Source organism: Triturus cristatus, chromosome 12 (assembly GCF_964204655.1).
Source record: "Triturus cristatus chromosome 12, aTriCri1.1, whole genome shotgun sequence".
In the NCBI taxonomy this organism is placed as follows: domain Eukaryota; kingdom Metazoa; phylum Chordata; class Amphibia; order Caudata; family Salamandridae; genus Triturus; species Triturus cristatus.
In genome coordinates, this window is record NC_140595.1 from 196,406,980 (window position 1) to 196,422,352 (window position 15,373).

The 15,373-nt window shown below is 44.4% G+C and overlaps 1 protein-coding gene across 4 annotated transcripts in view; it reads left to right on the top strand.

Moving 5' to 3' along the window:
- The window catches only part of VAC14 (VAC14 component of PIKFYVE complex), a 1,500,963-nt gene that overhangs the window by 332,482 nt on the left and 1,153,108 nt on the right, over positions 1–15,373 (top strand). For all 4 annotated transcript variants that reach the window (XM_085639779.1, XM_085639781.1, XM_085639778.1 and 1 more), the window contains exon 8: positions 7,386–7,492. In XM_085639779.1, coding sequence (XP_085495905.1) covers positions 7,386–7,492 — 107 coding nt within the window. The remainder of the gene's footprint in view (positions 1–7,385; positions 7,493–15,373) is intronic.

Sequence of the window (15,373 nt, forward strand, 5' to 3'; positions counted from 1 at the left end):
CACTTAAACATAAAACGGTAAAGCTACCATTTAATGTTTCTGCTTCTCGCAGATACAGAAAGCCGTAAGCTGGATTCAGTTGGGAGAAAAGTTTGCAACACCGCAGCTACATCCATGAAGGCGCTAGCTCTACTGCCTTGCTGGGCCGGTATGACTGATCCCTGTGGGAGTCGCTTCAACAATTTGTGGACCTCCTGCCCAGGGACAAGCGGGAAGATTTTCAGGAGATATTGAACGAGGGATTGATGGTTTTGAATCAAATCATCAGTGCTGAAGTGGATACTTCACTCCTGTCAGCCCACGGGTATTGCCATGGATTTGCTCTCCGGAGGCATTCCTGGCTTCGTCTTACCTCACTGAAGCCAGAGGCGCAACAGCGTATCTCTAATCTGCCATTCTCTGGCACACTCTCTTTGGCTCCGATGCGAATGACGAGATGGCCCGCATGAAGTCGGAAATGGAGACTTTGAAGGCTGTAGGTCTAGAGAAACCTAAAGAACAGCAAAAAACCTTCCGCCCCTTCCAACTGTGTTATTCCTCCCGGAGGTTCCAACGATCTCAAGGCCGTCAGTCCAATCAACAACAGCAGTTTCAGCGGTCTTTTCAGCCGTTTCAGAAACGCCAGTTGCGAGGACTGTCCAACCAGCAGTCTGCACAAGGGAACAAGGCCCCTGAAGGTTCCAAGTCCTGAAGGGTTACTTCCCTCTCTTCCGTTACCCACTCCAGTGGGGGGAAGCATTCAAAATTACCTGGCAGAGTGACAGAAAATAACTCAGGACAATTGGGTGCTGAATATTGTTCGCAGTGAATACTCCCTACGTTTCACAAGCCCTCCTCCGTCGATTCCTTCAACTCGCTCACGCTACATGCTACGCGAGTTACAGAGGGAGGCCATCATCCTCTTACAGAAAAGGGCGATAGAACCGGTTCCTCTTGCACGGAGAGAAACAGGACTGTATTCTCGGTTCTTTCTAGTCCGCAAGAAAGACAAGAACGAGTTCAGACCCATCCTCGACTTGTGACAGGCGAACAAATGGATTCGCAGAGAAAAGTTTCGGATGTTGTCCTTGCATCAAATCTTCCCTCAACTTCATCAGGGAGACTGGCAATAGATCTGCAAGATGCATATTTTCACGTGCCCATAGCGAGGAAACATCGCAAGTTCCTGCGATTCACCGTAGGCAACAACCACTATCAAACTCCGTGCTTCCCTTCGGCCTGAAGTTAGCGCCCCGGACATTTTCCAAATGCATGGCCGTAGTTGCTGCACATCTAAGGAAGAACAAGGTGTTTGTCTACCCATATCTAGACGACTGGCTGATCAAGGCAGCTGCGTCTCAGGAAGCACAACTGCATTTCAATCAGACTTCCAATCTCCTTCTTCGTTTGGGCCTCCACATCAACCTCACGAAGTCTGTCTCGACTACTGTCCAATGTCTACAGTACCTGGGAGCCACCATCGATACACTCACGGCAAACGTGTGTCCTTCGGAGGAGAGACGCTTATTGATCCTTCGGAAGGCTCAGGCTCTCATGACCATGGCCTCCCCGACGGTGAGAAAGGTATCTTCTCCCCTGGGCTCCATGGCCTCCTGTATCTTCCTCACTCCAAATGCACGTCTCCATATGAGACCCCTGCAAGAATGTGGGAGGATCAGTGGGACCAGAAACTGGGGGATTGGGAAGACAGGATTCAGCTGTCGCAGCAGGCTCTCCAGTCCATCCAGTGGTAGTGTTATTCCTGCAATCTCCTCCGGGGGATTCCCTTCCACAAGGAGATACCGACGCAAACCATAGTGACGGATGCGTCTCTCCATGGCTGGGGTGCACATTCCGACCACCTTCAGATACAGGACACATGGTCCTGGAAAGAGGCCACGTACCACATCAACTTCCTGGAACTTCGAGCAGTTTATTTGGCGCTGAAAGCCTTCCAGACGTCATTTCACACCAGTTCCCTGCTTGTCCAGACGAACAAAACGACAACAATATACTACCTCAACAAGCAGGAGGGCTCGAGATCTCGAGCGTTATCTCGGGAAGCCCAGACCATCTGGAAATGGCTATTGGCCAGGAACCTGACCATCACAGCAACCCACCTCCCAGGTGTTCAAAATGCTCAGGCAGACGCTCTCAGCAGACTCATTCAAGAAAATCACGAATGAGTGGTGCGAGACATCTTCGAAGATGGAGTACTCCAGAAGTCGATCAGTTCACTGCTGCGGAAAACAGCAAATGCTGCGACTTCGCCTCCAGGTTTTACCAACCAGGGACTCTGGGGAATGCACTGTGGATCAACTGGTCAGGCGGCTTTCTCTACTCTTTTCCTCCAATTCCCCTGATCCCGACAGTACTGATCAAGCTCTCACAATCACGGGCCAAGATGAACCTCATTGCTCCGGAGTGGCCCTCTCAGTGGTGGTTCACAGACCTACTCCACCGGTCTCTCCTGCCACATCTCCGTCTTCCATGCCAGCCGGACCTTCTAACGAAGTTCGGCGGACAGATGGTGCACCCCAACCTCTCGTCAGGCACTCTGTTGTAAAGAGCCATATACAGTTTTTTATTCCTCTAAGGTAGTTATGAGGACTCAGCCTAAGTTCCTCCCTAAAGCAGTTTCAGAGTTTCATGTGAACCAAACTATTACATTGCCTTCATTTTTTCAGAATCCCTCTTCTCTTGCTGAGAGGTCACTTCATTCCCTTGATGTCAGGAGGGTATTGAAGTTCTATTTGGACAAGACTAAGGATATTCGTAGATCAGACCAGTTATTTGTAAACTATGGGTCCGGACTGGTCTAGCTACCTCCAAACAATCCATTTCTAGGTGGATTGTTTCCTGTATTCAGCTGTGTTACCAGAAAGCCAACAAGATTCTTGTTAGTAAGCCTAGAGCTCACTCTACCAGAGGTGAAGCAGCTACAGCGGCTTTACTTCGTAACGTATCTTTTTCGGAGATCTGTAAGGCTGCCACTTGGAAGTCAGTCCATACATTTACTAAGCACTACTGCCTATACACTGATGCTAGGGCAGATGCTCAGGTTGGGCAGGCTTCACTTGGGAATCTATTTGCACAATAGTGAGGCTATTCTCTGTTTCTGCCACTGCTGGGGAGTTGTTTTTTGGGATGGGCTTGCTAGTCTGTTCACATGATTATGACTATACACGGAAATCCCCTCCACGAGAAGGAATAGTTTCTTACCTGTAACTCCAGTTCTCTTGTAGGGGTATTTCCGTGATAGTCATAAGCAACCCGCCCGCCCGCCCGATGGCAGAAACAGACGTACCCAGGACTCAGCAGGCATTGCTACTCTAGGGCTTCAAAAAGAACTGAAAGTAACTGCCTCTGGCTGTGCATCATGGGATACCGGGGGGTCTCTGTAGACTCTTGAAGGCACGGTATCCATTTGCAGACACATAATGGCAGCCTATGGGAGCTTCTCTGTCCAACCCTTTCATCTCTGTCATGAAAAAAGGAGTTTTGTGAAGGGGAGTTTTCTATGTGTTGAAACTCAGTAAAATTACTAAATTTAAAAGTTAACTGGCTATCTTTTTTCACTTCAAGATAAAGTAATGGCCGGTGTAGCCTAGTTAGTTAGGCTGCATTATTGTCTCTTTATCTCTTAAGTGTCTATGCAGGCCTTCCTGAAGAAAGACAGAAGATGACAACTTAAGAAGATATATCTAATGAAGTGCTCCGGGGTCCACGCACATGGGCGGGACTATTCACATGATTGACTATCACGGAAATACCCCTACAAAAGAACTGGAGTTACAGGTAAACTATTCCTTCCTCCCTCCCTCCCCAAGCCTATCACAACGCTTCAATGGCAGCGTTGTGATTGGTGCGCACGGAGCCCAGCCGGGCGCCTGAATGGAGGCCATTTTCTCTATGTAAGCTGCATGCAGCCTACGCAGAGAAAAAGAGAGAGTGCGCATGACTGATTTGGTCGGCCCCAGAGGGCCGACCAAACAGTCAGAGCCCACAACAGTGGGCAAGCCACTCCCTCCCTGCCCTCGAGCAGGACCGCCTGCCCCCACCCCCCAACCAGGCACTTCTGCTTTCTCGCAGTGTGAGAAGCAGAAACATAAAATGGTAGCTTTACCATTTTATGTTTCTGCTTCTCTCACTGCGAGAACAAAGTGGGGCGACACCCTATGCCCCAGATGAGGACCCGCCCCTGACTTTCTCCCTTTTTCACTGTTTTCTAGCTTTCTCTTCCTATTTCCTTCTCTCTCTTTCTCTTAGTTAATCTGATGGTGAAAAACTGATCCCCAAAAATAAATGCCATTTGCAACCACCTGCGCTAATTAAGAACTGGCTAAAGCCAGCAATAACAGAAACCCCACTTTCTAGTTTTGCTCGCTGTTTTAGTGCTTACCTCAGAATGAGAATGAGTCTTACATTTGTCCTGGGGTCACATTAAGACCCACGATCCTTTTAACATCTAAAATTAGTGCAGAAGAGTAAACTTAGTTGGCCATAGTCTAAGTTAAGTTTGAATATAATAAGCTTTCTTTATAACCTGATTTTATCATCATTTTCCAAATGTTGCACAGATTTTTTGCTGTGTAAACAACATATTTTGTATTCTTTGCTTTCGTTACAAGCTTCAGAGTAGCAAATAAAGGCAAAACGTTGCCACTTTTTGATCCACATTCCGTTTAAGAATCAGTTGCTGCTGTGGGTGGCATAAGTTCAGTGTGTGGGCCTGGGGCCGAAAGTCAAGCTGCTGACTGATAACTTTATTATGTGTGTATATAACAGGGTTAGATCCCATTCACAAAGTTGTTCATAGTTTAAGCAATTTTTTTCCTAAAAAAGTGTGTGTGTGTGTGTGTATATATATATATATATATATACATATATATATATATAGATAGATATGTATATATATATATACATATATGGTGGGGTATCAGCTTTGGTGAATAAGAATACAACAACAGTTACAAAATGTTAAATAGTCTTTCAGCGACACGTTGTCACCTATCCCATTTCATCATCAAATTGATTTTAGATTTCCATCTTAATCTGTAGACTTCTCTTGTTGGTCAATATAGTCTGCATGTTGTTGAAGGCTTTACAAAACATTGTACATTCCACATCAATGACCTATGGTGGAAGAAATGTCCATAGCCTCAATTTCCATCTTATTTGTATCTTGCGAGCCTCATTCCTACCTCAGACTAGAATCTTTTTTTCTTGAAGATACTGACGACTCAACACATTTAAGGCATATTTCTTTACTGTCCAGGCATATATCCCTATTATTATGCTCGTTAGTACAGCTTTGTAGACTTCCCCATGTTAATTCTATGCCCAGTCCTTGTAGGTGGAGACTGCAGAACAGAAGCTCAGATTAGGCCACCTTTAAAAATGTGTTCATCTGATTTCTTGTGCAGCCTAAGCCACTCTTGGGACGGGAATGTCCACTGCATCATGTGCAGTTGTCTCCTGCCTTGAGTGCTGAACTGTGAGTATCTTGTATCCTGGTTTTTGGATTGTTGAACCCAGATTCACTGTAATCTAGCTAACTTGTGAAGGCTTATCCCTGTCCCTTGACATGAGAGCAGTCCTGGACCCATCTGGATTTAGAGGGGAGCCACAAGCACACTCTTTAATGACAGCGGACTACTGTGCCTGTCACCGGTTTTAGCATGTAAAGTGGGGGTGCCTGCATACTGTGTTTCAGTGATCATGTAGTTTGGACCAGACTTTGTTTATCTGTATCACAGGAGTTATGGCCTACTGATCCAACTCCTTAAACATCTCTAGTTGAAGCGAGCACCTGAAAGGATGGTGAAAAGAACTGCCTACTGCTGGTCTATACCACTTGCTCTTAGTGTGCCCAAACACACCCATATCGTCTCAGCCCATTGCACTTGCCCAAGTTTGCGGTCACTGACTATGTCACTGCATTTGAAGAGCAGCTGTCTCAAAGCACTTGTCCACTGTGTGCCCTAGTGACTGTGCGGCTGCCCAAGGCGCTGACTGGCAGTGCATCCGATCTGACTACGCCACTGCAGCTGAATGGTGACGTGCCTACAAGAGGACCAATTACTCCCGCCCAGGATTTGAAGCAGACTGCATTGTTGCCGCGACTCCCCAGGAGTTCTGCCTGCTGGACTGCTGAATCACCAACCAGCCTGGGGGAGGAGGACCCTTTAATGGCCCACGGGCCCCAACCTTCAGCCAACTCACCATATGCCCGGTAGAGAGCTGCTGTTCTGAAGACTGCAACACTTCTGACTGCTGCAACTCCGTACTCTTCCTGTGGTCTCACATCTGATACTAAGATTGGAGCAGAGGATTGGCACAGCTGTGGCTGGTGCATCCTCCCCACCAAGGGAGGAGGAGACAGATTTGGAGGGTTGGATAAGGATCTACAGCAGAGACTCTTATTTGGTTAGAAAAAGGTCGAGCGACTAAGCACATGTCTCTTCCTGTTGAGGGGCTGGCACTGCACCTGTGCCTAAGACCCACACCAGAGTTACACTAACAATGAGAGATCCTGAGTTGAGGTAGGGGGTGTTCTTGACTGTAAGACAGTGGACCTGTCCTAGAGATTTTGAGTTTCCTGAGTTTTTGTTGTGTGGAATATCATGTTACAGAATGTATTAAAGTGCTTTTCTTTTATAAAGATAAACACTGGGCTGGCCAAACAGGTTATTAAGATGTTTGTTTTTTGTTTAGTTCTAAGTCTGTTGTACCTCCACACTAACCTCCCTGGGAAACCCTTGACATCCCGCCATTGCCAACTCTGAGAACCTGGTGCTGAAAGGTTTGTACTTGGCCCAGTTGCAGACACAAAGTAGGATGGCCCTTTTGGCATCAGAGGCAAATAATTCCAGCACCCAAGGTTGAGGGCCTATTTGCTCCTGCTTCTTTCATGGCTTCATGATCAGTGTCTGACAGATACCTTCTGCTTACTAATTGCTTACAGCTATTGAATCTTAGAGTAGTATGTAAGCATGAAAGATTGTTTCTCCTCTAAAATTACTTTTAAAGGCCCTAGTCCCTTTTGAACACTAGCCTCTCTACGACTCGAATGAGGTTCGTACGATGAGGTTTTACATAGATAAGTCTGTCATAGTGTAAATTGAGAAGGCAAAGTATTAGTTGCCAACTAAAGATTTTCAGTGTTTGTGATAGATGGAGGGTGAAGCCTGGTAACTTCCACCTACTAGAATTATCACGTGTGTCGTCCACTTGTTTTTTTGGGAGTATTGTCATTTTTCGAGAAGCAGTTATGACTTGTGGCCATAATCCATATGTTTTCCATATGCTTACGGAATTATTGTTGACTCCTGTGTGTCTGCATGGCAAGTTGTTTATGTACAGGTATGTGCTGTTCAATCTCTGATAATGCTTGTTTCTCTTAGGTGTGAGGTTGCCCTCGGGGAGTTTCTGAAAGAGATAAAAAAGAATCCATCTAGTGTGAAGTTTGCGGAAATGGCCAATATCCTTGTGATCCACTGCCAAGGATCAGGTGAGCTGGCGTGTGTGTGTGTGCATATGTGTGTTTTGTCTGCTTGACCTCACCAAACAAGTTCTTCTTGGCCAGGCTATTATGTTTAACAGAACCATTTGCTTTTGGTATATTTTTATACGATCAAAAATAGGGGGAGATAGAGGTAGTGGTTAGGTTCACCCTCCTTCCTAAATGTAGAAACACAAAACCTGGAATTCCAGAATAAAGAACCTAACCATGGGAGAAAAAGGGGCTTTTACTAAATTAGAGTAGAAAACCTTCTATCCAGAAAGAAAACTTTCTTTCTAGAGCCCCCTCACCCACCAGGGTTTCCCCTTGGTGGCATGCTTCATCATAGGGGTCCTCTCAATCTACTGCGGATTGAGGTGTGCTGCGACTAGCGAAATTACGTAGGAGCACTTTATTTTGAAAAATGTGTAGTGCAGTGATGTGGAGTGGAAAAGAAAGTGGGTTAAGAATACCTAACTAGTGGACTGATACTCTAATCCTGCTGCTAGTTGGTAAAAACAGGGGTGAATACTGGGGAAAACAGCATAACTATGATGAGTCAAGTGTCCCTAGTATTTGGTCGACATGTTTCAAGCTTCCCCTAAAGCTCTTCTTAAGGACCACACTGGGACCATCCCTGTGCGCACCACTCCTATAGTAACCTATAAATAAGGCAACTGAAAATGGAAAAAACAAAAAATGAAAAAGTGCCCACCTATTGTGTGTGCACTAGTGGTTAAATACATACATTTACACAATGGTAGGTAATATCTGTAGGGAATAAAGCAGAGAACAATTAGAGAAAAACTAGCCTACCAGGCAAGCTGGCAGGCTTTAAATGCAGGCGGTGTCATATCCTTATTAAAATGCTCCTCTATGGTGCATGTAGTTATCAACTACCTCGTGTTTCGTCGTACGTTGCGGGAAAACATTAAGCACACGTCTCAGGTGGAGAAAGTGGTTAAGTGCTATTTAAAACAAAAGTGAAAAAGACACCACGTGACTTACAACACATAACGCATATACATATTTACACATAAAGCCACATACTTTTGTTAATGCTGAAATGAGCCCACTGGTATGGAGGGGTTGAGGGGCTTGTAGTCACACCCTAAAATAATAATAATGACAAGGGTTTTCACGTTAGCATAACCTGTCAGGAAAAACGGGAGAAAACGAGGAGTTGCCCGATACCTCCAATGACTCAGAGTCCTCAAATCAAGCTCTGGAAGGAAGACTGTGAAAGGGAAAAAGTCAGGAGACTTACTTCATCAGAGCGCACCTCATGGATATTCACCTACCTGCAGCCCCGGAGACCGCATATTACTGCGTCTCTCATCGGGTTTTCCTAAATACTTCCAGATCCGCCTAGTCATTGCAACAAATGACTAGACCGTGCACTTTCCAAAATGGCAGACGGGGCTGCCTGTACTCCCTGGCCATGTTGCGTGAATGACTCCGATGTCCTGAGTAACTATAAAGATTAAACACAACACAGTAACTGATAACTTAATACAAATTCATAAAGTGAGAAAAAGATACACACGCTGGAAGTTTGCCTGAAAACCTTACAAACAGTCAGAGTTGAAACAAAGACTAGAGGAACTAAAGAAGACTATGACCGAGTTTGAGGTAACGCTTAAGGACACCAAGTATCAGAAGTTCAAAAAGGACTACAAAAACATCTCGCATTACAAGGTCTACCCATACACAAGAGATGATTATAACCCATCAGGGAGGTACCCAGGGTACAATACCAACACGGTTGGTTCTGATACCGGCTCAGACAACTCAGACACAGGATACAGCCGTAAAAACAACACCCGGAACCGACATAATCACGGCGGAAGGATGAGGAACAGAGGAGGACCCTACCAAGCACCCCCACCTTACCCTACCCCTCTTTCAACTATGGACCCCCACACTACCAAAAACAACCATACCCTTACTGGGAGCAAGCACAACAACCTGAACAGCCTGGACAAACGTTTCCTTTTTTAGGAAGAGGCAAAGGACCACAGAAGGGAAGAAAAAAGAGAGGACTACAGGTGCAGTGGTCGCACCCCCTGAAAACAACAAGGATGAACACGAGAAGCATGAGCCCTCCGAACAACCCCACCACCAGCAACCACCCAGTCTAGTGGTAAATCTTTCAGACATAATTCTATCACCCACCCAGCAGACAGTCCTGTAAAAAGGTTTCGGTTTTGTGCCCACACATGGCATGGACAAATTCAAACTCAGTTGTGAGTTAAATGAATTCATTCACAAGATCAAATTGCAGGTATTTTTTTTAGGACATACCCTCAGTGGTAACCCGTGGAAGTGACACAGGTCTACATCGTAAATCGAACTTCACCCCTCCATCAGCCAACCTCCCAGTGGAACTACTAGCCTTTGAAAAGGCCATCCTGAAGGAAGTGGGTGAAATTGACCCCAGGACCATCAAAATATTCCACAACACCAGCAAGTTCGAACAAGAAGTGATCCAACTCTTGGCTAACGACAAAAGAATCACGATAAAACCGGCTGATAAAGGAGGCGCTATTGTCCTTCAAACCACAGCAGCCTATCGCAACAAATGTATGAGACTTTTGGCTGATGCGAGGAACAACTGCCTCCGTGTGAGAGATGACCCAATGGAATACCTCCGTATAGAGATCGCCAACATGGTGGAAGAGGCCACGGCACATGACTGGATCACCAAAAAAGAAGGGGATTTTTGGGAAAACACCAACCTGGTTACCCCGTATTTCTACACCATTCGGAAAATACATAAGTCATTGGTAAAACCCACCTGGACGACCGATAGTCTCTGGAATCGGGTCCCTCCTGGAACCACTTTCCAAGTTTGCGGATGCCTTTTTACGCCCGCTGATACAAGGAACCAGTACCTACCTACATGACACCAAGGTGGTACTTTGCCTTCTCCATAATCTATGCTTTGATCCTACTACCAGCAACAAAATATGGATGGAATGCTGAATGATTCGAACATTCTCGCCCAGTCAAGAGATCTGGGTTAAAATGATCGTTCTTTTGCCCACTACACCACCCCAGTTTGGACCCAGCCATATGCACATCAGTCTTGACCCTGTGCCTCATGGGAACAGTCCAGACCGAACTGCAAAGCCAGATCCTCCCTGGACTGGAAACAAGCATTCTGGGACCGGTTTCAGGGTATGTCGCCCTTCTTAAGCCAGGCTAGCTTGAATCCAGTGGCACAGTGAGCAAGGGACCCACGTCTGGGTATACCCATCCCACTTAGGGCGAGAAGTGTAACTGCAACAAATGATGGACGGAATGCTGAATGATTCAAACATTCTCCCCCAGTCAAGAGATCTAGGTTAAATCCATTGTTCTTTTGCCCACTACGCCACCCCAGTCTGTTCTGCATTCCGTCCATCAATTGTGTGTCTTTTGCTTTCTCGCCCGAAGTGCGCCAGGTATGCCCAGACGTGGGTCCTGGGCTCACTGTGCCACTGGAATTAAGCTATCCTGGCTGAAGAGGGGTGAAACCCCGAAACCGGTCCTAGGATGCTTGTTACCGGTCCAGGGGGGACCTGGCTTGGCAGTTGGGGCTGGACTGTTCCTATGAGGCACAGGGTCAAGACTGATTTGCATATGGCCAGGTCTAAACTGGGGTGGCATGGTGAGCAAAAGAATGATGGATTTAACCCAGATCTCTTGACTGGGGGGTGAATGTTTTGATTTGTTCTGCATTCCGTCCATCAATTGTGTGTCTTTTGATCCTACTACCAGCATCTTAATCGGATTAGATGTGGAGAGCCTCTATACAAGCCTACCCCACAAAGAGACCCTTGACCTCATTGAGGAGGTTTTTCTTGAAGAACATTGGACCTACCATACACCGAGACACCTTGTTTTGGAGTGCTGCAAGCTGGCACTGACCGAGAATTTCTTTCGCTTTGAGGATACACTATTCCAACAACAGCACAGGACCAGCATGGGCAGCACCTTTGCCCCTAGTGTGGCAGGGTTATATGTAAACCACCTTGAGAAGCACAAAATCCTGAATAACACTGACCCACATGCTCGCCATATACAACTGTGGAAGAGATACATCGATGATGTGCTATTGATTTGGGAAGGAGATGAGTCTGAAGCTAATGAATTAATCAACTGGCTGAATCAACAAGACCCCTTCTTAAAATTCACACATACCATGAGTAGAACTCAATTGGTATTTCTGTACCTAAACATCTATGCGGTCGATGGCTTACTCAAGACAACTACACACTTCAAGCCCACTGCAAAAAACTGTCTACTAGTATATGACAGTTATCATCCTAGACACCTAAAAGAGGACCTTCCTTTTGGACAGTTCCTCCGACTTAGGAGGAACTGCACAGAGACAAAATCCAAGCAAGAGAACTGTCTGAGAAACTGATTGCTAGGAAATATCCTTCACATCTGATATCCAAAGCAAGGAAGAGAGCCGCAAACAATCACAGGGAGGCGCTCCTTGAAACATACCAAAAACAAAGACACTGAGAAAGAAAAAAGGCCTATATGTATCACCACCTTTAATATAGCGTCTGATCGCGTATCATAAATAGTTAAGAAACTCTGGCGCACTCTAAACAGTGGTAACCTTAACATACCAAAACCTATGTTCTCCCATAGGAAAGGGAAAAACCTCTGAGACATTTTGGTACACACCCACCCTAAACCAACACCTAGAGCATTTTTATTTTATTTACTTAATTTGTTTTATTTTATCAAACCACCCACCAACCGTTTTCCCTCCTCTCCACGCCCCCAAGTTGGCAGCCGCCACTGTGTTTAACAGTCCTCTGACTCATCTTTTGACTTTCTTTCACTTCTTTTATTCACCCATTCCACATCACCTATTTAGCTATTATTTCCCCTCTGTCTCTGATTCTTGTCACTGTAGCACTCTTGTGTTGTTCCTGCTCCTGACCCTTCATGTCACAGTCAAGCCCTTCGTTCTAAGTATTATGCACTTCTTTTGAATCCTTTTATTTGTTCCTTCTCCTTAGATAAACCTTGGTACTTACACCCTCGCTTTCTATGAACTCTTCAGCCAATCTACAACTCCTCCTACCTTTTCTCAGATCACACCTCCTGATCCATGCATTCCCTGATTACTTCATTATTCTAGGTAGCATTGATTTAAGTACAGTGCTGTGCTAACTTTGTTTCTTAATTAAAAAACCTAAGTGTGGCTAAAAGGAAGGACATTAGTTGGTACTCTTTGTTTTGCCCTCACAGGCTTAAATGAAAAGTAACACCTGCACAAACAATGTATGGAGTTTTCCAGGTTCTACAGGACACAAGCTGGATAATGTTAAACGCTAACGTTGTTCTATATAGTGTAGTAGGGTAGGCTATGTGCTACGTATGGGACTCAAGCTGTATTGACGCAGTCCAGACTCCCCAGAGTTTTTAATGGTGTTGTAATTTAGAGACTATAAGATTATCTAACTTTTAACGATGATGGATTGAAGATGCATACAAGTTGTATCAGAGTTTTCTACAACTTACTGAATCCTGAGTTTACAAAGTCTGCTACCTGTGTGAGAGGCGTAGTATATTTTATGACGGAGAGAAAGTGTTAGAATATGGGCTAAAAGTCAATAAATTAGAATATGCCAGTCATTTTGCATTGCCTTTTCTTTTGATGGTAATTTTTGCAAATATGAAAATAACTGATTTGTTGCGGAGGGTATTAATATCCTTAATGTTTTGTCAATTTTTGGTTAGTTGATTTACGGCCTGCAACATTTAGTTTTGGTAGTTTAAAGGAGGGAGATAGCCAATTTATCTCTAAAGATCCATTTTTGACGCTGTCATCGAATTTCTGTATTTGGCATAGTCTTTGAAGGTTGTATTTATTTTCCTCCACATGGTGTTGGACTTCCAACAGGTTGTTTTGAATCAGTTTGCTGATCTTAAAGCAACAGTTTCTATTGATCTTTGTCTTTACAGTCATATTGAGAGTACTGTAACATGGGACACTTGTTGATCAGCTGAGGGACAAATGCTTGTAGTTCTTTCTACGAGAAAGATTATGCTTACTAGTTTTTCTAGGTGGTGATTGTCTTTCTTTTTGAGGAGGACTTTAAAGGCAAGGTGCATACGGTAAACTTGTCGTTACTGTGATTTATTACTGGCTGTGAATAAATTGCTTGAGTATGATCTGTGCAGATGGTTGAAACTTTTACTGTGTGTTATTTACTTTCTGTAAAGTCTTCACAAATAGATTTAGGTTAGTTAGTCATAACTTGTTGATACAGAATTTGGCATGGCTCTCTGTTCTGGAATTCTCTTGCAGGTTAATGTCTCCTTGCAACATTATTTCTCTTTATTGGTGTCCCAAGATCAGATGCCAAAAAAGCAGGTGTCCTAAATCTTGCCCTTTTTAGAATCAGATGGACCATAGGTTTGATGAGGTGGAGACTACTTTGTCTCTGCCATGGTCAATGCCCTCCTACTGCCTGAAGGAGTAAGGACCATTGGAGGTTTGGCTATGTTTTCCTTCCTAATTTAAATAGGCGAACATACAGCTGTTTTTCAATGCCCTACACCGCCAGAAAAAACCTCACGCGAAGGGGCATTGAAAAGTGCTCACTGCCACCTTCGCCATAGGAGGAAACTCCCATGTCAAAGGGGGCATTTTTTTTATTTTCAAAAAAAAATCCCACATTTAAATTTTCTTTTTGAAAATAAACATTGTAAGTTTGCCATATGGATCTGTCATGCTGACAGAGTTGTCCATCAGACTTACAATGCTCTGACAAGAATTGCTGTGGCGGTGGTTCCTGCCAGTGCTAGAAATGTCCACTACGCCAGCAGTGTTAAAAAATCTGGGGCCAATAATAGAAACTCCTAACTCCAAGCCTCGAATGGTGGCAAAAATGTCTTCCGTTGGCAGATTAAACTGCTCTTAATGGAATAAGCGATTACAATTTTTTTTTTTGCCCAGGTGGTTCCTGGGCATCCGCTGCTAGATGAGTGACATGTGAGTGTCACTTGGCTTTAGGGAGAGATGGTTTTGCTCGCTTATGCCTTACAGTAGCCTAACTGCAGCATTTTGAATGTCCTGCAACTTCCTTAAGTCGTTTTATTATTTCGGTAAGGGAGACTGCACACGTGTTCATGCTACATGAGGTAAATGTAAGGTTAATGAAATAAATGACCTTCCAAATTAGTGACACCCCTTCAACAAGCATTAGCAGAGCCAACATTCTATACTTGATTTGCCCACTATTTGTTTTTTTTGCAAAGATATGCAGTAGCCCTTTAAAGTGTAGTAGTGATAAAAGGTAAAAAGACTGACTTAAGAAGGTGGTGTGCCTTTCTTTCAAAAAAAAGAAAAGAAAAAATGACCCGTCACAAAAATAAATTAAAAAAACATGAATGGAAAGCGTAGATTGGCCCACCATCCCTTGCGTTAAGGTATACTAGTTTTCAGGCCATACGCACCAGAATAGCAGCACTCACAGTGACAGGAACCATTTGCCAAACTGGTCTGACCCAATGTCCCATGCTTTAATCTTCAGTGGGCAGAAGCAACATTTGAATGCCCACTGAACAGACCAATATATGTTAATGTATGACAAAAAGCTGCCTGTGTATTTATTTTTATGTTTTTATTTCCACATGGGGCGGGACATAAAAATGGTTTGTGTGTCAAACATGGCTTGGAATTCTAACGGCGTTAATGACAAGGAGTACATTGCAATTAATGAAGTCCAAGTTATTTTTGTTTTGAGAAAACACAGATTGACCAAACCACTGTTTGTCATCCTGGTCATATGCCTTATAATAGAAAAGAGTCTCTTTTAATGTTTTGTAGGAAAGTGGCTCTATATATACTGTTCCCAAATAGGTACTGTGTGTATA